This window comes from Chrysemys picta, chromosome 17, assembly GCF_011386835.1.
Source record: "Chrysemys picta bellii isolate R12L10 chromosome 17, ASM1138683v2, whole genome shotgun sequence".
In the NCBI taxonomy this organism is placed as follows: Eukaryota; Metazoa; Chordata; order Testudines; family Emydidae; genus Chrysemys; species Chrysemys picta.
The window spans coordinates 11,007,541-11,029,880 of record NC_088807.1 but is presented as its reverse complement, the minus strand read 5'-3'; the positions used below and the strand labels follow the sequence as shown (position 1 = coordinate 11,029,880).

The window sequence follows — 22,340 nt, the reverse complement described above, 5'->3', positions numbered from 1 at the left end:
AAAGAGTGGAACTTGACTTTTGGGGCCCTACGAGATCCAACCACAACAGTTTTTTGATTATCCGTCTTAGAGACGGAGGGGCTAAGTTTCCTCTGATGTGGATCCAGGGGTAAGAAGTCCTCAGATGGGTCTCCTCCTGATCTGACTGTGGTACAGGATCCCCTCGTTGAGCAAGAGGATGAAGAACCGGCTCCTGCTTTGGAACAGGAGCAACTGGATACAGATGTCAGTCCAATCTTGTCACTAGATGGGCAAGTGGGTGTGGCTTCAGCCTCCTTCTCTTCTGAGGATGCATTACAGTTTCATAGAGTCAAAGAATCATAGAATAGCAGGGTTGGAAGGGACCTCAGGGGGCCATCTAGTCCAACCCCCTGCTCAAAGCAGGACCAATCCCCAACTAAATCACCCCAGCCTGAGCTTTGTCAAGCCTGGCCTTAAAAACCTCTAAGGGAGGAGATTCCACCACTTCCCTAGGTAATCCATTCCAGTGCTTCACCACCCTCCTAGTGAAAAAGGTTTTCTTAAGATCCAACCAAAACCTCCCCCACTTCAACTTGAGACCATGACTCCTTTTTTTGTCATCTGCTACCACTGAGAACAGTCTAGATCCATCCTACTTGGAAGCGCCTTTCAGGTAGTTGAAAGCAGCTATGTATTCCCCCCTCATTCTTCTCTTCTGCAGACTAAAGAATCCCAGTCCTCTCAGCCTCTCCTCATAAGTCATGTGCTCCAGCCCCCTACTCATTTTTGTTACCCTCCGCTGGGCTCTTTCCAAGTTTTTCACATCCTTCTTCTAGTGTGGGGCCTAAAACTGGGTCCTATTCAACGTATTTTCTGATACAGAAAAAAGATGGGGGGTTTGCATCTGATCTTCGACTTCAGATATGTAGAGACGTACACCAGACAATTCCGGTTTCAGAAGTTAACGTTGCCCTCCATATTTTCCTCAAACAAAATTATAGATTGGTCACCACGCTCAGCTGAGAAGCTGGGAGTTTTCATATTGCTATCCAGTGCAGTCATCAAAAGTACCTGAAGTTCTTGGTGTTGAGATGCCATTCCTGATACAAGGTGCTCCTATTTGGGTTGGGAGCAACAGTGAGCTGGGTTTTGCGTGCGCGTGAATGTGTGTGTGATTGTGCCGAGAAAGCAAAGTATTTGCATGCAGCCACTTTCAGCAGCTAAAGTTTCCTTGCATCACATCGAAGTTGCAATCTCCCCCTTCTCAGATCAGAGGCTGCTTTTCAGGGTTACAAAGTCTAATCTCTGCGCAAGTCAGTGGACTCTTTTGATGTGTTTTATACCTGACTCAGTGAAGGGAGAGCCTTTCTTCTGGAAAAAGGACTTTAAGATTATAAGCAGTGATTTACCAAACTCAAGCCTGTCGATAGCAGAAGGTCATTGTCTCTTTGGGACTGATGGGGTTGATTGGAGCTATCACTTATGTAACCCCCTCCGTTCTTCTGAGTATGTGAACAATGCGGCATTCTATGTTGCCAGTTTACACAGCCTATAGAGACCGTCTTCTTAGGTTTATAACCATGCTCCAGAACACTGCATTTGTTGAGGTGGCGGATGAAGAGATTAAATATTCACCAAGGTATGCTGTTCATTCCCCCTTCTCCATCCGAGACAATAACATCAGATGAATCCAGCTCAGGGCAGCGAGCTGGTTTCCCAATTCAGAGTCACTGGGTTCTCCAAGAAAAGAGCTCCCAGCACAGTGTGTTGGAATTTGGAGCCATCTGGCTCTGAGATCATTCCTCCCTCATGTAGAAGGGAACATGTGCAGGTGGTAATGGGTAATAGAGTCGCTACAAATTAGCTGAACATATGAGGGGAAGCTCATTCGTTCCACTTCTGTGCCAAAGGGGTCAAGACTATGGAATGGGTGTATTCTTCATTATTTCTATCTGGTGGGCCATAATGATTATCCCCCACCTAACCAGTAAGGAATTGGAATGTATTTCATGATTGTTTCTCTGTCCAGCTTACATGGGAAGAAGATGCGATGAGCTACATCTTTCAGAAATGAAAGGATATCCGCCTTCAAAGTCATGCTTTTCATAAAAGCGCTGGGTTATTCTCCGTCCCGTCCCAATGAAAAAAAAAATCTTTTAAGAAACATCTGTAATTAACTGAACGGAACTCTTGTTTATTATTTGTTATTATTCTTATTCTCTTCCTGTTTATTAGAAAAGAAGATGGGAGAGCAGTTGAAAGCGGAGATCAAAAACAGTCTGGGGGCAACTGAGATGCTATTGGATGAGAAGTTAAGAAGTGTGCAAACACAGTTAGAGACCCGGCTACAAAATCCCCTCTCGGGTCTGGAAACACAGATTAAACAGCTGACTAATCAGTTGTCCGCTACTGATCAAAAAGTTTCCCAGGAAATCGAAAATAAGCTCCAAACTCTGCACAGCATGCTGTTTGCCAGCACAGATGAGTTGAAGCAATGGAAAGATCTCCTAGAGAAGAAACTTTCAATGTCACAGCCCACTGTGGAAATCGGTCATTTGGAAGAGAAATTAGAACAGCTAGAGAAATCAGGTAAGAGAAGACAATTTTTAAAATACATACATACATACATAGAAATATTTATATAAAATATCGTTTTTTACCCCAGAGTAGCATGGACGGGTCAGATCAGGCTGTACTTGCATCAGTCATACACAAGCCCTCTCTGTCGTTGAGAAGAACACCTTCCGGGAGTCTTACTGGAGCCACTTTAATTAGGGAAAGAATAACAAAAGAGGCTTCTAGCCAGTTTTAACAGGTTTTGAAGTATAAAAAGAACCTGAGTGTCCCTTCCTCCCTTGTGTATTACTCAATGGCACAAAAACTATGTTAATGCAGAGGTACGCGTGCTTAGTGGTATGTCATTCCCTTGCAGTTCTCAGGTTACCTGACTGATCGATGAAGGCATGATTGTTTACAGCTGGGAGCAGCAACGCTTTTTCAAGAAAAGCATTCTGTATATTCGTGTTTGTTTAGTGGGTGGTTTCCATGAATATCTGGAGATTTATAGCCAAGGACTAGCAGATACAGCGTACTGCATAGAATTCCGGAATGGTGTTAGTTATGAGCTAAGGACCAGTGTTCTGGGCCTTAGAATCCACCATACTCTTTGATAATATCATAAAGATTCTAAAGAATAGTTAAATTATATAAATGAATGAAATATACAGAAAGAAAAGGACTAAAAGGGATAATACGTACTAACACAAAAATTCTCCTCTGCTGCCTTGTGGAGCTTTATGGTAGAAGTTTCTCCAAGAGGTGCCTGCTGGAGCGCACGTGCGCCATCTCCAAACGTCCCCTTCGTGTCTCTAAGTGGTCGAAGGCCAGGTCCGCCTGCAGAGGAGGATAGAGGAAGTTTCGGGAGACCTGGTTCATCTTGGGTTATGCCAACCAATGCCCTCACCGCTTATGATCCTGGATGCCACCTAGTGGAAAGAGTGGAACTTGACTTTTGGGGCCCTACGAGATCCAACCACAACAGTTTTTTGATTATCCGTCTTAGAGACGGAGGGGCTAAGTTTCCTCTGATGTGGATCCAGGGGTAAGAAGTCCTCAGATGGGTCTCCTCCTGATCTGACTGTGGTACAGGATCCCCTCGTTGAGCAAAGGATGAAGAACCGGCTCCTGCTTTGGAACAGGAGCAACTGGATACAGATGTCAGTCCAATCTTGTCACTAGATGGGCAAGTGGGTGTGGCTTCAGCCTCCTTCTCTTCTGAGGATGCATTACAGTTTCATAGAGTCAAAGAATCATAGAATAGCAGGGTTGGAAGGGACCTCAGGGGGCCATCTAGTCCAACCCCCTGCTCAAAGCAGGACCAATCCCCAACTAAATCACCCCAGCCTGAGCTTTGTCAAGCCTGGCCTTAAAAACCTCTAAGGGAGGAGATTCCACCACTTCCCTAGGTAACCCATTCCAGTGCTTCACCACCCTCCTAGTGAAAAAGGTTTTCTTAAGATCCAACCAAAACCTCCCCCACTTCAACTTGAGACCATGACTCCTTTTTTTGTCATCTGCTACCACTGAGAACAGTCTAGATCCATCCTACTTGGAAGCGCCTTTCAGGTAGTTGAAAGCAGCTATGTATTCCCCCCTCATTCTTCTCTTCTGCAGACTAAAGAATCCCAGTCCTCTCAGCCTCTCCTCATAAGTCATGTGCTCCAGCCCCCTACTCATTTTTGTTACCCTCCGCTGGGCTCTTTCCAAGTTTTTCACATCCTTCTTCTAGTGTGGGGCCTAAAACTGGGTCCTATTCAACGTATTTTCTGATACAGAAAAAAGATGGGGGGTTTGCATCTGATCTTCGACTTCAGATATGTAGAGACGTACACCAGACAATTCCGGTTTCAGAAGTTAACGTTGCCCTCCATATTTTCCTCAAACAAAATTATAGATTGGTCACCACGCTCAGCTGAGAAGCTGGGAGTTTTCATATTGCTATCCAGTGCAGTCATCAAAAGTACCTGAAGTTCTTGGTGTTGAGATGCCATTCCTGATACAAGGTGCTCCTATTTGGGTTGGGAGCAACAGTGAGCTGGGTTTTGCGTGCGCGTGAATGTGTGTGTGATTGTGCCGAGAAAGCAAAGTATTTGCATGCAGCCACTTTCAGCAGCTAAAGTTTCCTTGCATCACATCGAAGTTGCAATCTCCCCCTTCTCAGATCAGAGGCTGCTTTTCAGGGTTACAAAGTCTAATCTCTGCCCAAGTCAGTGGACTCTTTTGATGTGTTTTATACCTGACTCAGTGAAGGGAGAGCCTTTCTTCTGGAAAAAGGACTTTAAGATTATAAGCAGTGATTTACCAAACTCAAGCCTGTCGATAGCAGAAGGTCATTGTCTCTTTGGGACTGATGGGGTTGATTGGAGCTATCACTTATGTAACCCCCTCCGTTCTTCTGAGTATGTGAACAATGCGGCATTCTATGTTGCCAGTTTACACAGCCTATAGAGACCGTCTTCTTAGGTTTATAACCATGCTCCAGAACACTGCATTTGTTGAGGTGGCGGATGAAGAGATTAAATATTCACCAAGGTATGCTGTTCATTCCCCCTTCTCCATCCGAGACAATAACATCAGATGAATCCAGCTCAGGGCAGCGAGCTGGTTTCCCAATTCAGAGTCACTGGGTTCTCCAAGAAAAGAGCTCCCAGCACAGTGTGTTGGAATTTGGAGCCATCTGGCTCTGAGATCATTCCTCCCTCATGTAGAAGGGAACATGTGCAGGTGGTAATGGGTAATAGAGTCGCTACAAATTAGCTGAACATATGAGGGGAAGCTCATTCGTTCCACTTCTGTGCCAAAGGGGTCAAGACTATGGAATGGGTGTATTCTTCATTATTTCTATCTGGTGGGCCATAATGATTATCCCCCACCTAACCAGTAAGGAATTGGAATGTATTTCATGATTGTTTCTCTGTCCAGCTTACATGGGAAGAAGATGCGATGAGCTACATCTTTCAGAAATGAAAGGATATCCGCCTTCAAAGTCATGCTTTTCATAAAAGCGCTGGGTTATTCTCCGTCCCGTCCCAATGAAAAAAAAAATCTTTTAAGAAACATCTGTAATTAACTGAACGGAACTCTTGTTTATTATTTGTTATTATTCTTATTCTCTTCCTGTTTATTAGAAAAGAAGATGGGAGAGCAGTTGAAAGCGGAGATCAAAAACAGTCTGGGGGCAACTGAGATGCTATTGGATGAGAAGTTAAGAAGTGTGCAAACACAGTTAGAGACCCGGCTACAAAATCCCCTCTCGGGTCTGGAAACACAGATTAAACAGCTGACTAATCAGTTGTCCGCTACTGATCAAAAAGTTTCCCAGGAAATCGAAAATAAGCTCCAAACTCTGCACAGCATGCTGTTTGCCAGCACAGATGAGTTGAAGCAATGGAAAGATCTCCTAGAGAAGAAACTTTCAATGTCACAGCCCACTGTGGAAATCGGTCATTTGGAAGAGAAATTAGAACAGCTAGAGAAATCAGGTAAGAGAAGACAATTTTTAAAATACATACATACATACATAGAAATATTTATATAAAATATCGTTTTTTACCCCAGAGTAGCATGGACGGGTCAGATCAGGCTGTACTTGCATCAGTCATACACAAGCCCTCTCTGTCGTTGAGAAGAACACCTTCCGGGAGTCTTACTGGAGCCACTTTAATTAGGGAAAGAATAACAAAAGAGGCTTCTAGCCAGTTTTAACAGGTTTTGAAGTATAAAAAGAACCTGAGTGTCCCTTCCTCCCTTGTGTATTACTCAATGGCACAAAAACTATGTTAATGCAGAGGTACGCGTGCTTAGTGGTATGTCATTCCCTTGCAGTTCTCAGGTTACCTGACTGATCGATGAAGGCATGATTGTTTACAGCTGGGAGCAGCAACGCTTTTTCAAGAAAAGCATTCTGTATATTCGTGTTTGTTTAGTGGGTGGTTTCCATGAATATCTGGAGATTTATAGCCAAGGACTAGCAGATACAGCGTACTGCATAGAATTCCGGAATGGTGTTAGTTATGAGCTAAGGACCAGTGTTCTGGGCCTTAGAATCCACCATACTCTTTGATAATATCATAAAGATTCTAAAGAATAGTTAAATTATATAAATGAATGAAATATACAGAAAGAAAAGGACTAAAAGGGATAATACGTACTAACACAAAAATTCTCCTCTGCTGCCTTGTGGAGCTTTATGGTAGAAGTTTCTCCAAGAGGTGCCTGCTGGAGCGCACGTGCGCCATCTCCAAACGTCCCCTTCGTGTCTCTAAGTGGTCGAAGGCCAGGTCCGCCTGCAGAGGAGGATAGAGGAAGTTTCGGGAGACCTGGTTCATCTTGGGTTATGCCAACCAATGCCCTCACCGCTTATGATCCTGGATGCCACCTAGTGGAAAGAGTGGAACTTGACTTTTGGGGCCCTACGAGATCCAACCACAACAGTTTTTTGATTATCCGTCTTAGAGACGGAGGGGCTAAGTTTCCTCTGATGTGGATCCAGGGGTAAGAAGTCCTCAGATGGGTCTCCTCCTGATCTGACTGTGGTACAGGATCCCCTCGTTGAGCAAGAGGATGAAGAACCGGCTCCTGCTTTGGAACAGGAGCAACTGGATACAGATGTCAGTCCAATCTTGTCACTAGATGGGCAAGTGGGTGTGGCTTCAGCCTCCTTCTCTTCTGAGGATGCATTACAGTTTCATAGAGTCAAAGAATCATAGAATAGCAGGGTTGGAAGGGACCTCAGGGGGCCATCTAGTCCAACCCCCTGCTCAAAGCAGGACCAATCCCCAACTAAATCACCCCAGCCTGAGCTTTGTCAAGCCTGGCCTTAAAAACCTCTAAGGGAGGAGATTCCACCACTTCCCTAGGTAACCCATTCCAGTGCTTCACCACCCTCCTAGTGAAAAAGGTTTTCTTAAGATCCAACCAAAACCTCCCCCACTTCAACTTGAGACCATGACTCCTTTTTTTGTCATCTGCTACCACTGAGAACAGTCTAGATCCATCCTACTTGGAAGCGCCTTTCAGGTAGTTGAAAGCAGCTATGTATTCCCCCCTCATTCTTCTCTTCTGCAGACTAAAGAATCCCAGTCCTCTCAGCCTCTCCTCATAAGTCATGTGCTCCAGCCCCCTACTCATTTTTGTTACCCTCCGCTGGGCTCTTTCCAAGTTTTTCACATCCTTCTTCTAGTGTGGGGCCTAAAACTGGGTCCTATTCAACGTATTTTCTGATACAGAAAAAAGATGGGGGGTTTGCATCTGATCTTCGACTTCAGATATGTAGAGACGTACACCAGACAATTCCGGTTTCAGAAGTTAACGTTGCCCTCCATATTTTCCTCAAACAAAATTATAGATTGGTCACCACGCTCAGCTGAGAAGCTGGGAGTTTTCATATTGCTATCCAGTGCAGTCATCAAAAGTACCTGAAGTTCTTGGTGTTGAGATGCCATTCCTGATACAAGGTGCTCCTATTTGGGTTGGGAGCAACAGTGAGCTGGGTTTTGCGTGCGCGTGAATGTGTGTGTGATTGTGCCGAGAAAGCAAAGTATTTGCATGCAGCCACTTTCAGCAGCTAAAGTTTCCTTGCATCACATCGAAGTTGCAATCTCCCCCTTCTCAGATCAGAGGCTGCTTTTCAGGGTTACAAAGTCTAATCTCTGCCCAAGTCAGTGGACTCTTTTGATGTGTTTTATACCTGACTCAGTGAAGGGAGAGCCTTTCTTCTGGAAAAAGGACTTTAAGATTATAAGCAGTGATTTACCAAACTCAAGCCTGTCGATAGCAGAAGGTCATTGTCTCTTTGGGACTGATGGGGTTGATTGGAGCTATCACTTATGTAACCCCCTCCGTTCTTCTGAGTATGTGAACAATGCGGCATTCTATGTTGCCAGTTTACACAGCCTATAGAGACCGTCTTCTTAGGTTTATAACCATGCTCCAGAACACTGCATTTGTTGAGGTGGCGGATGAAGAGATTAAATATTCACCAAGGTATGCTGTTCATTCCCCCTTCTCCATCCGAGACAATAACATCAGATGAATCCAGCTCAGGGCAGCGAGCTGGTTTCCCAATTCAGAGTCACTGGGTTCTCCAAGAAAAGAGCTCCCAGCACAGTGTGTTGGAATTTGGAGCCATCTGGCTCTGAGATCATTCCTCCCTCATGTAGAAGGGAACATGTGCAGGTGGTAATGGGTAATAGAGTCGCTACAAATTAGCTGAACATATGAGGGGAAGCTCATTCGTTCCACTTCTGTGCCAAAGGGGTCAAGACTATGGAATGGGTGTATTCTTCATTATTTCTATCTGGTGGGCCATAATGATTATCCCCCACCTAACCAGTAAGGAATTGGAATGTATTTCATGATTGTTTCTCTGTCCAGCTTACATGGGAAGAAGATGCGATGAGCTACATCTTTCAGAAATGAAAGGATATCCGCCTTCAAAGTCATGCTTTTCATAAAAGCGCTGGGTTATTCTCCGTCCCGTCCCAATGAAAAAAAAAATCTTTTAAGAAACATCTGTAATTAACTGAACGGAACTCTTGTTTATTATTTGTTATTATTCTTATTCTCTTCCTGTTTATTAGAAAAGAAGATGGGAGAGCAGTTGAAAGCGGAGATCAAAAACAGTCTGGGGGCAACTGAGATGCTATTGGATGAGAAGTTAAGAAGTGTGCAAACACAGTTAGAGACCCGGCTACAAAATCCCCTCTCGGGTCTGGAAACACAGATTAAACAGCTGACTAATCAGTTGTCCGCTACTGATCAAAAAGTTTCCCAGGAAATCGAAAATAAGCTCCAAACTCTGCACAGCATGCTGTTTGCCAGCACAGATGAGTTGAAGCAATGGAAAGATCTCCTAGAGAAGAAACTTTCAATGTCACAGCCCACTGTGGAAATCGGTCATTTGGAAGAGAAATTAGAACAGCTAGAGAAATCAGGTAAGAGAAGACAATTTTTAAAATACATACATACATACATAGAAATATTTATATAAAATATCGTTTTTTACCCCAGAGTAGCATGGACGGGTCAGATCAGGCTGTACTTGCATCAGTCATACACAAGCCCTCTCTGTCGTTGAGAAGAACACCTTCCGGGAGTCTTACTGGAGCCACTTTAATTAGGGAAAGAATAACAAAAGAGGCTTCTAGCCAGTTTTAACAGGTTTTGAAGTATAAAAAGAACCTGAGTGTCCCTTCCTCCCTTGTGTATTACTCAATGGCACAAAAACTATGTTAATGCAGAGGTACGCGTGCTTAGTGGTATGTCATTCCCTTGCAGTTCTCAGGTTACCTGACTGATCGATGAAGGCATGATTGTTTACAGCTGGGAGCAGCAACGCTTTTTCAAGAAAAGCATTCTGTATATTCGTGTTTGTTTAGTGGGTGGTTTCCATGAATATCTGGAGATTTATAGCCAAGGACTAGCAGATACAGCGTACTGCATAGAATTCCGGAATGGTGTTAGTTATGAGCTAAGGACCAGTGTTCTGGGCCTTAGAATCCACCATACTCTTTGATAATATCATAAAGATTCTAAAGAATAGTTAAATTATATAAATGAATGAAATATACAGAAAGAAAAGGACTAAAAGGGATAATACGTACTAACACAAAAATTCTCCTCTGCTGCCTTGTGGAGCTTTATGGTAGAAGTTTCTCCAAGAGGTGCCTGCTGGAGCGCACGTGCGCCATCTCCAAACGTCCCCTTCGTGTCTCTAAGTGGTCGAAGGCCAGGTCCGCCTGCAGAGGAGGATAGAGGAAGTTTGGGGAGACCTGGTTCATCTTGGGTTATGCCAACCAATGCCCTCACCGCTTATGATCCTGGATGCCACCTAGTGGAAAGAGTGGCAGCCGTTGACTTTTGGGGCCCTACGAGATCCAACCACAACAGTTTTTTGATTATCCGTCTTAGAGACGGAGGGGCTAAGTTTACTCTGATGTGGATCCAGGGGTAAGAAGTCCTCAGATGGGTCTCCTCCTGATCTGACTGTGGTACAGGATCCCCTCGTTGAGCAAGAGGATGAAGAACCGGCTCCTGCTTTGGAACAGGAGCAACTGGATACAGATGTCAGTCCAATCTTGTCACTTGATGAGCAAGTGGGTGTGGCTTCAGCCTCCTTCTCTTCTGAGGATGCATTACAGTTTCATAGAGTCAAAGAATCATAGAATAGCAGGGTTGGAAGGGACCTCAGGGGGCCATCTAGTCCAACCCCCTGCTCAAAGCAGGACCAATCCCCAACTAAATCACCCCAGCCTGAGCTTTGTCAAGCCTGGCCTTAAAAACCTCTAAGGGAGGAAATTCCACCACTTCCCTAGGTAACCCATTCCAGTGCTTCACCACCCTCCTAGTGAAAAAGGTTTTCTTAAGATCCAACCAAAACCTCCCCCACTTCAACTTGAGACCATGACTCCTTTTTTTGTCATCTGCTACCACTGAGAACAGTCTAGATCCATCCTACTTGGAAGCGCCTTTCAGGTAGTTGAAAGCAGCTATGTATTCCCCCCTCATTCTTCTCTTCTGCAGACTAAAGAATCCCAGTCCCCTCAGCCTCTCCTCATAAGTCATGTGCTCCAGCCCCCTACTCATTTTTGTTACCCTCCGCTGGACTCTTCCTATTTATTAGTAAAGAAGATGGGAGAGCATTTGAAAGCGGAGATCAAAAACAGTCTGGGGGCAACTGAGATATTATGGGAAAAGAAGATGGGAGAGCAGTTGAAAGCGGAGATCAAAAACAGCCTGGGGGCAACTGAGATTCTATTGGATGAGAAGTTAGGAAGTGTCCAAACACAGTTAGAAGCCCGGCTACAAAATCCCATCTTGGGTCTGGAAACACAGATTAAACAGCTGACTAATCAGTTGTCCGCCACTGATCAAAAAGTTTCCCAGGAAATCGAAAATAAGCTCAAAACTCTGCACAGCATGCTGTTTGCCAGCTCAGATGAGTCTGAACATAGATTTTGATCCAGACTTGTCACTTGATGAGAAAATGGGTGTGGCTTCATTTTCCTTCTTTTCTGAGGATTCCTTACAGTTCCATGACCTTGAAGATCATTTTATAACCACATTGGATATATTTTCGTTGGCCATTTAGAATTCCCTATCCTGCACACATGTATATTTTGTATTTGACACATTGGGTGCTATATCCAGGATTAGGGGATTTCTTCCCATTTTGGAAGGAATTTTGCAGTCTGCAAAGGCTTTTTGATCATCTCCTGCTTCCTATCTCCCTGTCTCCAAGAAAGCAAACAAACTTTATCAGGTGCCACAGGAAGGATTTTTTGTATTTTTATTCCCATGCTATAACAAATGTGATACTCATGGCTGCAGCTAGTAACAAGGAACAAGTTTAGATCTGGCCAGACTCACTCTTCCCTGATGCATAGAGATGGAAGGAAGATTTATTCACCAAGGGGAAAGGTGTTTTTCTGCTCCTGCTGCTGCTTCTTCACTGATTATCAGGCAGTAATGGCTCATTATCATTTCCACCTGAGGGAAAAGATTAATGTATTTGTTCAATACTTGCCACAGGAGAAATGAAGATTGTCTAATCCCCTTCTGTACTGATTCAGTGCGGGGGCCCTCACACTGCTGGTCCTCGGCAGGCTGCACCACCTCACTATGTCAACCGTATGCTGGCCGCCGTGAGGAATGAAGAGGAGTCTGCTCGCAGCTGGGGCCCAGGCCTGTGCTTAGTCTGGATGGTAAACAAACTGTCAATTGTTCCAGGCCCTGGATCAGGGCGGGGAAACAATGAGTCTAAATCTCAGTCCTGTGTGTAGGTTGAGAGGCAAAGGGTCAATTATTCCAGGCCCCGGGATCAGGGCGGGGCAGCAAAAAGTCTAGGGCTCAGGCCTATGCGGCAAACAAACAGTCAGGAGGTTGTCCATCATGCGATTAAAGTTAGCCCGAGTCCCATGGAAGCCAAAGGGCATCCGGACAAATTGATACATTCTTGTTGGAGTATTGTGATGAACTGGAACTGTTCTTAATGTGGTCTTTGAATGCTGAGAGGGGAGTGTGGCTAGGATGGTCTGCATTGGGGGATGGGAGACTGGCCATGAGGGAGAATACCTGAGCATGTAACATGAGAACTCAGGAAGGGGTTAGAGGCCAGGTGACACCTTTGCCCGGGACACTGAACAAAGGCTGGAGAGAGAGTTCAGAGCTGGCTGGGGGAATGGCTGGGAGGCAGACGGGGCTCTGACTTCCCAAGGGGCCTGGGGTGCCCTGGGACCCCAAGATGGACCTAACTGAGGGCGTCCTGTAGTCTGTGCCTGCAAGACCTGTCTTGGACTGTGTTCCTGTCATCTAAATAAACCTTCCGCTTTACTGGCTGGCTGAGAGTCATGGTGAATCACAGGAAGCCGGGGGTGCAGTACCTTATGTCCCCCCACACTCCGTGACAACTGGTGGGAGTGGTAGGATCTACTACTCCCTGTGGACGGTGCTTCCTGCAGGAAGTGACTGGGGAGCAGTAAAATGAAGGGGGATCGACGGGAACCAGGTGGGCTGAAGAGTCAGAGAGAGTCGGTTCAGGGGGCGATAAGCCCCTGGGAGTGTGTGACCAGAGAGAAGGACTTTTGCAGTAACAGGGTCCTCCGAGGGATCGCAGCGAGTGGTCCCGGGGCGGAGGAGTCTGCAGCTCGACCCTGGCAGAGAGGTGGTGACCTGAAGAAGGGCTGGCACACTAGGAGTCTCCCTGGAATGGTGGAAAGCGGAGAGCATAGGCCGGCGACTGGCCAGCAGGAGGATGTATGCTAAACGCTTTAAAAGCAATCGGGTGGAGCTGTGCAGGCAGCAGGGGCTGGGCATTGGGAAGTCCACCAAAGAACAACTAATTGCCCAGCTGGAGGAGAGGCATCGCTTGGATGAACCGAGCTCTGTCCCTGAGGGAAGTTGCCCGATGGATGCAACGTGGGCCCCGGGGCCTGACCTGGCTGGGAGGGGTCAGACTGCTGCCGAGGACATCCCGAGACCCTGCCTACCTTTGCCTAGGGTAGGGGTTGGGGGAAGCCCAGTTAATATCTAGGGCACCCTGACCCTGGCGGCCAGCAGGGGATCATCCCGGCGGAGCTCCCCGTCCCTGGAGCGGAGGCGGCTGGGATGTGAATGGGAGATGAGACGGTAAGAACTTGAGTTAAGGAAACAAGAACTGAAGCAGGAGCAGGAAGAGGAGAAACAACGTCAGCATGACGAGAAACAGCGTCACCATGAGAGGGAAGAGAAGGAGAACCAATGTCAGCATGAGCAGGAAGAACGGGAAAAGTAGCGGGAGGAGAAGGAGAAACAGCATCAGCATGAGCTGGAACTGGCCCGGCTGAGGAGCAGTTGGACCCCTGCTGCAGTGAGTGAGGGGGGACCCAAGATTGCAAAGAGCTGTGATAAGTGCTTCCTGGCCCAGCATAAGGAGCGGGAGGACATGGATACATTCCTGATGGCCTTTGAGAATATCTGCGAGCTGCACCAGGTTGACCCTGCAGACAGGCTCCAGTTTCTCATCCCCTCACTGGACTCCACAGCCAGGGAGGTGTACAGCCGACTGAAAGGGGCAGAGACAGGGGACTACAAATGGTTCAAAAGGGCCGTGCTCCGCAAGTTGGGGCTGACTCCTGAGATGTACCGGAAAAGGTTCCAGAGTCAGCGTAAAACCCGTGAGGTCACATACCTACAACTGGCCAACTGGGCACAGGGGTATGCCTGTAAGTGGATAGCTGGGACCCAAACGAAAGAAGACCTGCTTGACCTATTCGTACTGGAGCATGTGTATGAGCAGTGCCCATCTGACCTGAGGCGATGGTTGATGGACCAAAAACCAGAGAACCCGCAGCACGCAGGCCAGCTGGATGACGAGTTTGTGAACAGTCGGGCAGGGGATAACAGGGAGGAATCCCAAAGGAACAGTCCCACCACAACAGAGAGAGAGAGTCACCATGGGACCTCCCAGAGGGGAAATACGGAGAACCCCCACCAAAGGGGAACATCCAATGTCAGGTCCCCCCGCTCGAGGGGACCCACAAGACATGGGCTGCTATCACTGTGGCCAAAGAGGCCACATCAGGGCCCAGTGCCTCAGGCTCAGGGACAGACTGAGCGGACCCAACCCATAGAGGATTGACTGGGTAGAGACCCAGCCAGGCGAGAGGCAGCATTCCCAGGGAAGGGGGGCTGGCAGCGTACCACCTACTAAGGAGGGAGGAGAGCTCTAGGCCAGCTCCTCTGGGGGGCTGGATGCTCCAGACTCAGGGTTTTTGGTTTACAGGGTAGGTGCGGGGCGGTCCCTGCGGAGCGAGTACCTTTTTCCCCTGGAGGTGGATGGGAGGAAGGTCAATGGATACTGGGATACGGGTGCAGAGGTGACACTGTCCCGGCCCAAGGTGGTGGCCCCAGATCGGGTGGTGCCCAACACCTACCTGACCCTGACGGGGGTGGGTGGGACCCCAGTTAAAGTGCCCATGGCGAGGGTACACCTGAAGTGGGGGGCCAATGAGGGCCCCAAGGACGTGGGGGTACACCCGTATTTGACCACTGAGGTGTTGATGGGGGAGAACCTGTAGGACTGGCCAAACAACCCCCAGGGTGCCCTGGTCATGACCCGTAGTCAGAGCCGGCGAGGGGCACTGCGCCCTGACCTTGGGGAGGGTGCCTTGCTCGAGGCGCAGGACCCTAACCTGGTGGGGAGGGAACACCGAGGGACACGGCTCAGGGAGGCTGCGGCTTCAGACCCAGATGGCGAGAGAGAGCAGGCGGCCATCCCTGTTCCAGCTGCTGAGTTCCAGGCTGAATTGCAGAAAGATCCCTCCTTGCAGAAGATAAGGGGCCTGGCTGACCTCAGTGCAGTACAGACCATGGGGAGAGGTGGCTGGAAAAGTTTCCTGTGGGAGAAGGGGTTCCTGTACTGAGAATGGGATCTCCCAGGGAAAATGGAGTCAGGGGGAATCAGGAGGCAGCTGGTGGTACCCCAGAAGTATCACTGCCAGCTGGTGTACCTGGCCCATGACATTCCCCTCTCAGGGCACCAGGGAACCTGGTGTACCCAGCAAAGGCTGCTACAAAACTTTTACTGGCCTGGGGTCTTTATTACTGTCCGACAGTACTGCCGATCCTGTGACCCCTGTCAGAGAGTTAGGAAGGCCTGGGACAAGGGGAAAACGTCTTTAGGACCCTTGCCCAGCATAGAGGGTCCTTTCCAGAGGGCGGCCAGGGTAAAAAGTGCGGCTCTGAACCAAGAGAGCCCGAATCACAGCCCTCTGGACTGGAATGCTGGGAGAAGACCCCAGCCCAGTTGGAACCCCAGGGGTATTGGGGTGGGAAAAAGGCACGGGCTGCATAAACACTCCCACATGCGAACTACAAGTGTCATCGAGCACACCCAACCTAAGGGGGGGCTTGAAACTGGAAGGGCCTAGTCTAATTCTCACCAAGGAATAGGAGGGATGTTGGGGCATCCATGGGAACTTGGGTAGGTTCGAACTTCCCCGGGTCACTGGCTGAAGTGATCCCACTCAGTTTGGCCTCGAAGAAGGGAGAGATGTCATGAACTGGGACTGTTCTTAATGTGGTCTTTGAATGCTGAGAGGGGAGTGTGGCTAGGATGGTCCGCATTTGGGAATGGGAGACTGGCTGTGAGGTAGAATACCTGAGCATATAACATGAGAACCCAGGAAGGGGTTAGAAGCCAGGTGACGCCTTTGCCAAGGACACTGAACAAAGGCTGGAGAGAGAGTTCAGAGCTGGCTGGGGGAAGGGCTGGGAGGCAGACGGGGGTCTGATCTCCCAAGGGGGCTGGGGTGCCCTGGGACCCCAAGATGGACCTAACTGAGGGCGTCCTGTTGTCTGTGCCTGCAAGACCTGTCTTGGACTGTGTTCCTGTTGTCTAAATAAACCTTCCGCTTTACTGGCTGGCTGAGAGTGATGGTGAATCACAGGAAGCCGCGGGTGCAGGGCTTTGTGTCCCCCCACACCCCGTGACAAGTAGCGATCGCCATCTTCTCTATGGAACATGGGTGCAGGGCTATCTGCCAATACCCTTTTGTGAGATCAAGTTTGGTGATATAATTGGCGGTTCCGAGACAGTCAAGGAGCTCAACAATCCGGGGAATCTGATAGGCGTCAAACTTTTAGATTGTATTTACCTTCCAATAGTCAATACAGAAGCGATGGCTTCCCATTGGGTTTTGGGACCAATACAATGGGGCTGTTCTACTTTCTTCATGACCGCTCGATGACTACCAATGCTACCATCGTTTGGACCTCCTTCTCCACAATCTCCCACATGTGCCACGGGAGTAGGCAGGTCTTTTCATGGACCACCTGTCCAGGGTTTGTTTGGATCATGTGCCATACGACGGTGGTCTGGCCAGGGAGTGTGGTTAAGGTCTTCCAGAAGGTTTCCAACAGGCACCGAGCTTGTTTCTGCTGATCAGCCGACAGCATGTCACCCAATTGGGGCTCCTCCGTCTTGTCCAGCTCAGGCACTTGGGTCCATAGGGCTGGTTTGGGAGGGTAGGGGGCAATTATCAATCCTTCCAGGGCATGCCAGTGTTTCAGGAGGTTCACATGGTACACCTGTTTCTTCTTCCTCCAGTCAAGCTGGTGAACCTCATATGTGACAGGCCCAGGCTGAGGGATGATTTTGTAAGGGCCTTGCCACTGGTCCAGGAGCTTCAACTGCTCTGACAAGAGGAGTAGAAGTACTCGATCCCCAGGCACAAAAGTTCTCGTTCGGTCCCCGTGGTTATAGCACCACTCCTGGATCCCTTGGGCCACCTGAAGATTCTCTCGGGCACGGGTCCCGGCACGGTTAAGCCAGTCTCACAATTGCAGCACAAATCGGAGAAGTCCCATGGAAGTTGAGGGGTATGTGCTCCCAGGTCTCTCTCATCAGATCCAGTACCCCGCGGGGCTGGTGTCTATACAAGAGTTCAAAGGGGGACAACCTGGCTGTAATGTCCAAGGCATCCAGGATCAGCTAACAGCCCTGGTGGCCCAGGCCAGTCATCTGTTCCGTTGGCACCCTCCGCCATTTCCAAAGTTGGGAGGCCATGGGAGATGCCTGGTATCTCCAGTGGTTGCCTCCCTACTGAGCTTTCTGGACCACCCTTTATATTTCCTGCCCTCCGACCCACTTCCTGTGAGAGGGGCAACTATGCCCTGGTGCTGCCCACCAGGGCTCAGTGCAGGGGTCCTCCTCACAAAACCTTCTCACAAAAGCACAGAAAGTGCCCAAGCATGTACTTGGGGCATCATTCAAAGCCTTAGACTCTTCTGCCAGAGTTTGGTCATGTTTCCCAGCACTGCTCTGCTTCAGGTACCCTATTCCCAGGCAGCTAGGTCCTTCTCCCTCCAAAAGTGGAGAGAGACTGCTCTAGCTCTGCCTCAGCCTGCACTTCTATCAGACCAGCTGTGCCCTGATTGAGCTAGTCACACTTCTGGCCAGCTACCCAGCCAGGCTCTCAATGTTTTAACTCAGGAATGGGGTAACTACAAATGTTGCCTGACTGAAGTTAATGATGATTCTAGATTGCCGAATAACATGCTCAACCATAATTGCTTAATCAAGCATTATCCATCAGAGATTAGTAGAGTATTATACAGAAAGCTACATTATCACTTTTGATGTAAGGTAAAGTGCTGGCTTTGTGTCTCTTCTTCACTGTAACGGGTGGGATGCACACTTTCAGGCCACAACTAAGTTCCAAATCTTCTGTCCTTATATAGAAAAATGCACCCATCTTTGCCAAGAATATTATCTGAGAAGGATATGTTCTGATGCCATTTCTTTTAATATGCATAGCTTCCAAGTTTACCTGATTGATCGATGAAGGCATGATTATTTACAGCTGAGAGCACCAACAATTTTTCTAGATAATATCGTTCAATGGGTCCTTCTTCCATCCATAATCATTCTTCCCTGTTGATTCCCCAATAAGAAATATCTGCCATAACAAACACGCTCTATCAATCTTCCAGTATTATATATTCCTATGTAAGCATTATATACATATGCGTGTTTGTTAAGGGGATAGTTTCCATGAATATCTGGAGTTCTATAGATGTGGAGTGCCAACGATTAGTAATACAGCCTAATGCAGAGAATTCCTGAATTGGGATACTTATAGGGTAGGGACCAGTGTTCTGGGCCTTAGAATCCTTTAAATAAGCAAAACACTATGTCCAACCACGATATGAAGATGTTCTCAGAAGGGCTAGTTCACAGAGGCTAGTTCATAGAGGCTAGTTCATCCTCCAAAGAAGATGGAGCTGGGCTGTCCTCAGTGGTGGCAGATGACAGAACAAGAATCAGTGGTCTCCAGTTTCAGTGTGGGAGGTCTAGGTTGGATATTAGGAAACACTATTTCACTAGGAGGGTGGTAAAGCACTAGAATGGGTTACCTAGGGAGGTGGTGGAATCTCCATCCTTAGAGGTTTTTAAGGCCTGGCTTGACAATGGCTGGGATGATTTAGTTGGGGTTGGTCCTGCTTTCAGCAGGGGATTGGACTAGATGACCTCCTGAGGTCTCTTCCAACCCAAATATTCTATGATTCTATATGTATCCTCCAGTTAGGAGCCATTAATCTGATTCACATAAAACATATGCTACCAGATCTAATATATGCTGATATGTCAAAATTTAAAATTTTCATTTTCAACTAAACTTTTGTTGGGAAAGTTTCTCAAGGCTAGGATGGAACTGCTCTTCAAAACCAGAGGAAGAAAGAGAAAGAATGATAGCTTCCCAACTCTAGAATAGCCAATAACTGGGTGATTATGGCACTCACTGGGAATGTGGGAAATCCACATTCAGGTCCCTACTCAAAATGAGGTGGAACAGGGACTCAAATGTGTGTCTCCAACATACAAGGAGAATACTATAACTATAGGGCTATTGGCTATTCTGGAGTGGGCTTGTTAGATGCAAAAAAATTTGAAAGGTCTCACTTCCTATCAGAATGAAAGCAAAGGTGAAAACCTCATTTTTTTCACAGAATTCTTCATTTCCAGCCAACCCTATATGCAACTCCCTTTCAAATTTATGGAAGAATTTTCCCTGTTTTATCTGTAAGTCAAGACAGACTTTGTCATAGCCACTATATCATCTGGGGGAGTGCGTGAACTACAGTTCCTCTGGCTGACATCTCAAGTATGATTTTCACAAGGATGAAGTGGTTCTTCATCTTCACACTAATTTCCTTCTCATTTTGTTAAAAAAAATCATCTCAGTCAGCCTCTGAACTTGCCAGTATTCTTCTTTAGACCTCACTCCCACCTAAGAGATGTTGAACTACACACCTTAAATGCAAACTAGGTCTTTAGCGTTTTACCTAAAGAGATCTAAAAAATATAGAGTCACCTTGACTGTGTTTTGTCTGATCTTCACTCATTTAAGTGTAAAATACAAATGTATCTGAATGTCTATCTAAATGGATTAGGGTTTTTATTCAGAAGTATTACAAAAAGACCTCATTCCCTCCCCCAGAGGGACTTAGAGCACACTCAGCTAGGACTAAAGCCACTTCCATGATCTGCCTTAGAGATAATTACAATCTGCAGAGTTGCCACGTTAAGTTCAATTCACATATAATAAAACATCCCTCCTTACACCTGGCATCTAAAATGGATGACAAATTTGGATAAGCAGTAGTACAATCACTGTTGAACTAGTCCGCCTCATCTCTCCATCCTGCTTCCTAAACTCCTATGAGCGGGAATGTGAAGAGACCACTGGAACAAGGAAAGAAATTTACTAACCTGTAGCTGGAGAGGAAGAAAGGAGAGCAGCAGAATATGGACCCTGGACTTCAGAAAAGCAGACTTTGACTACCTCAGGGAACAGATGGGCAGGATCCCCTGGGAGAATAACATGAAGGGCAAAGGGGTCCAGGAGAGCTGGCTGTATTTTAAAGAATCCTTATTGCAGTTGCAGGAACAAACGATCCCAAAGTGTAGAAAGAATAGTAAATATGGCAGGTGACCAGCTTGGCTAAACAGTGAAATCCTTGCTGATCTTAAACGCAAAAAAGAAGCTTACAAGAAATGGAAGATTGGACAAATGACCAGGGAGGAGTATAAAAATATTGCTCAGGCATGCAGGAGTGAAATCAGGAAGGCCAAATCACACTTGGAGTTGAAGCTAGCAAGAGAAGTTAAGAGTAACAAGAAGGGTTTCTTCATGTATGTTAGCAACAAGAAGAAAGTCAAGGAAAGTGTGGGCCCCTTACTGAATGAGGGAGGCAACCTAGTGACCGAGGATGTGGAAAAAGCTAATGTACTCAATGATTTTTTTGCCTCTGTCTTCACCAACAAGGTCAGCTCCCAGACCACTGCACTGGGCAGCACAATATGGGGAGAAGGTGACCAGCCCACTGTGGAGAAAGAAGTGTTTCGGGACTATTTAGAAAAAGTGGACGGGCACAAGTCCATGGGGCTGGATGTGCTGCATCTGAGGGTGCTAAAGGAGTTGGCGGATGAGATTGCAGAGCCATTAGCCATTATTTTTGAAAACTCATGGCGATCGGGGGAGCTCCCGGATGACTGGAAAAAGGCTAATGTAGTGCCCATCTTAAAAAAAGGGAAGAAGGAGGATCCAGGGAACTACAGGCCAGTCAGCCTCACCTCAGTCCCTGTAAAAATCATGGAGCAGGTCCTCAAGGAATCAATTATGAAACACTTAGAGGAGAGGAAAGTGATCAGGAACAGTCAGCATGGATTCACCAAGGGGAAGTCGTGCCTGACTAACCTAATTGCCTTCTATGATGAGATAACTGGCTCTGTGGATGAGGGGAAAGCAGTGGATGTGTTATTCCTTGACTTTAGCAAAGCTTTTGATACGGTCTCCCACAGTATTCTTGCTGCCAAGTTAAAGAAGTATGGGCTGGATGAATGAATTGTAAGGTGGATAGAAAGCTGGCTAGATTGTCGCGCTCAACAGGTAGTGATCAATGGCTCCATGTCTAGTTGGCAGCTAGTTTCAAGCAGAGTGCCCCAAGGGTCGGTCCTGGGGCCGGTTTTGTTTAATATCTTTATTAATGATCTGGAGGATGGTGTGGATTGCACTCTCAGCAAGTTTGCAGATGACACTAAACTAGGAGGCGTGGTAGATACACTAGAGGGTAGGGATCGGATACAGAGGGACCTAGACAAATTAGAGGATTGTGCCAAAAGAATCTTATGAGGTTCAACAAGGACAAGTGCAGACTCCTGCACTTAGGACGGAAGAATCCCATGCACAGCTACAGACTAGGGACCGAATGGCTAAGTAGCAGTTCTGCAGAAAACGACCTAGGGGTCATAGTGGACGAGAAGCTGGATATGAGTAAACAGTGTGCTCTTGTTGCCAAGAAGGCTAACGGCATTTTGGGCTGTATAAGTAGGGGCATTGCCAGCAGATCGAGGGACGTGATCGTTCCCCTTTATTCGACATTGGTGAGGCCTCATCTGGAGTACTGTGTCCAGTTTTGGGTCCCACACTACAAGAAGGATGTGGAAAAATTGGAAAGCGTCCAGCGGCGGGCAACAAAAATGATTAGGGGTCTGGAGCGCATGACTTATAAGGAGAGGCTGAGGGAACTGGGATTGTTTAGACTCCAGAAGAGAAGAATGAGGGGGGATTTGATATCAGCCTTCAACTACCTGAAGGGGGGTTCCAAAGAGGATGGAACTCAGCTGTTCTCAATGGTGGCAGATGACAGAACAAGGAAAAATGGTCTCAAGTTGCAGTCGGGGAGGTCTAGGTTGGATATTAGGAAACACTATTTCACTAGGAGGGTGGTGAAGCACTGGAATGCTTTACCTAGGGAGGTGGTGGAGTCTCCTTCCT

General features: G+C 47.2%; 1 protein-coding gene across 1 annotated transcript in view; it reads left to right on the top strand.

The window, feature by feature from the left end:
• Positions 1–22,340, top strand: part of LOC101937062 (coiled-coil domain-containing protein 18-like) — a 121,327-nt gene that overhangs the window by 89,487 nt on the left and 9,500 nt on the right. The window contains exons 20-22 of the mRNA XM_065571440.1: positions 2,197–2,550; positions 5,649–6,002; positions 9,102–9,455. Of these exons, the coding sequence (XP_065427512.1) occupies positions 2,197–2,550; positions 5,649–6,002; positions 9,102–9,455 (1,062 nt within the window). The remainder of the gene's footprint in view (positions 1–2,196; positions 2,551–5,648; positions 6,003–9,101; positions 9,456–22,340) is intronic.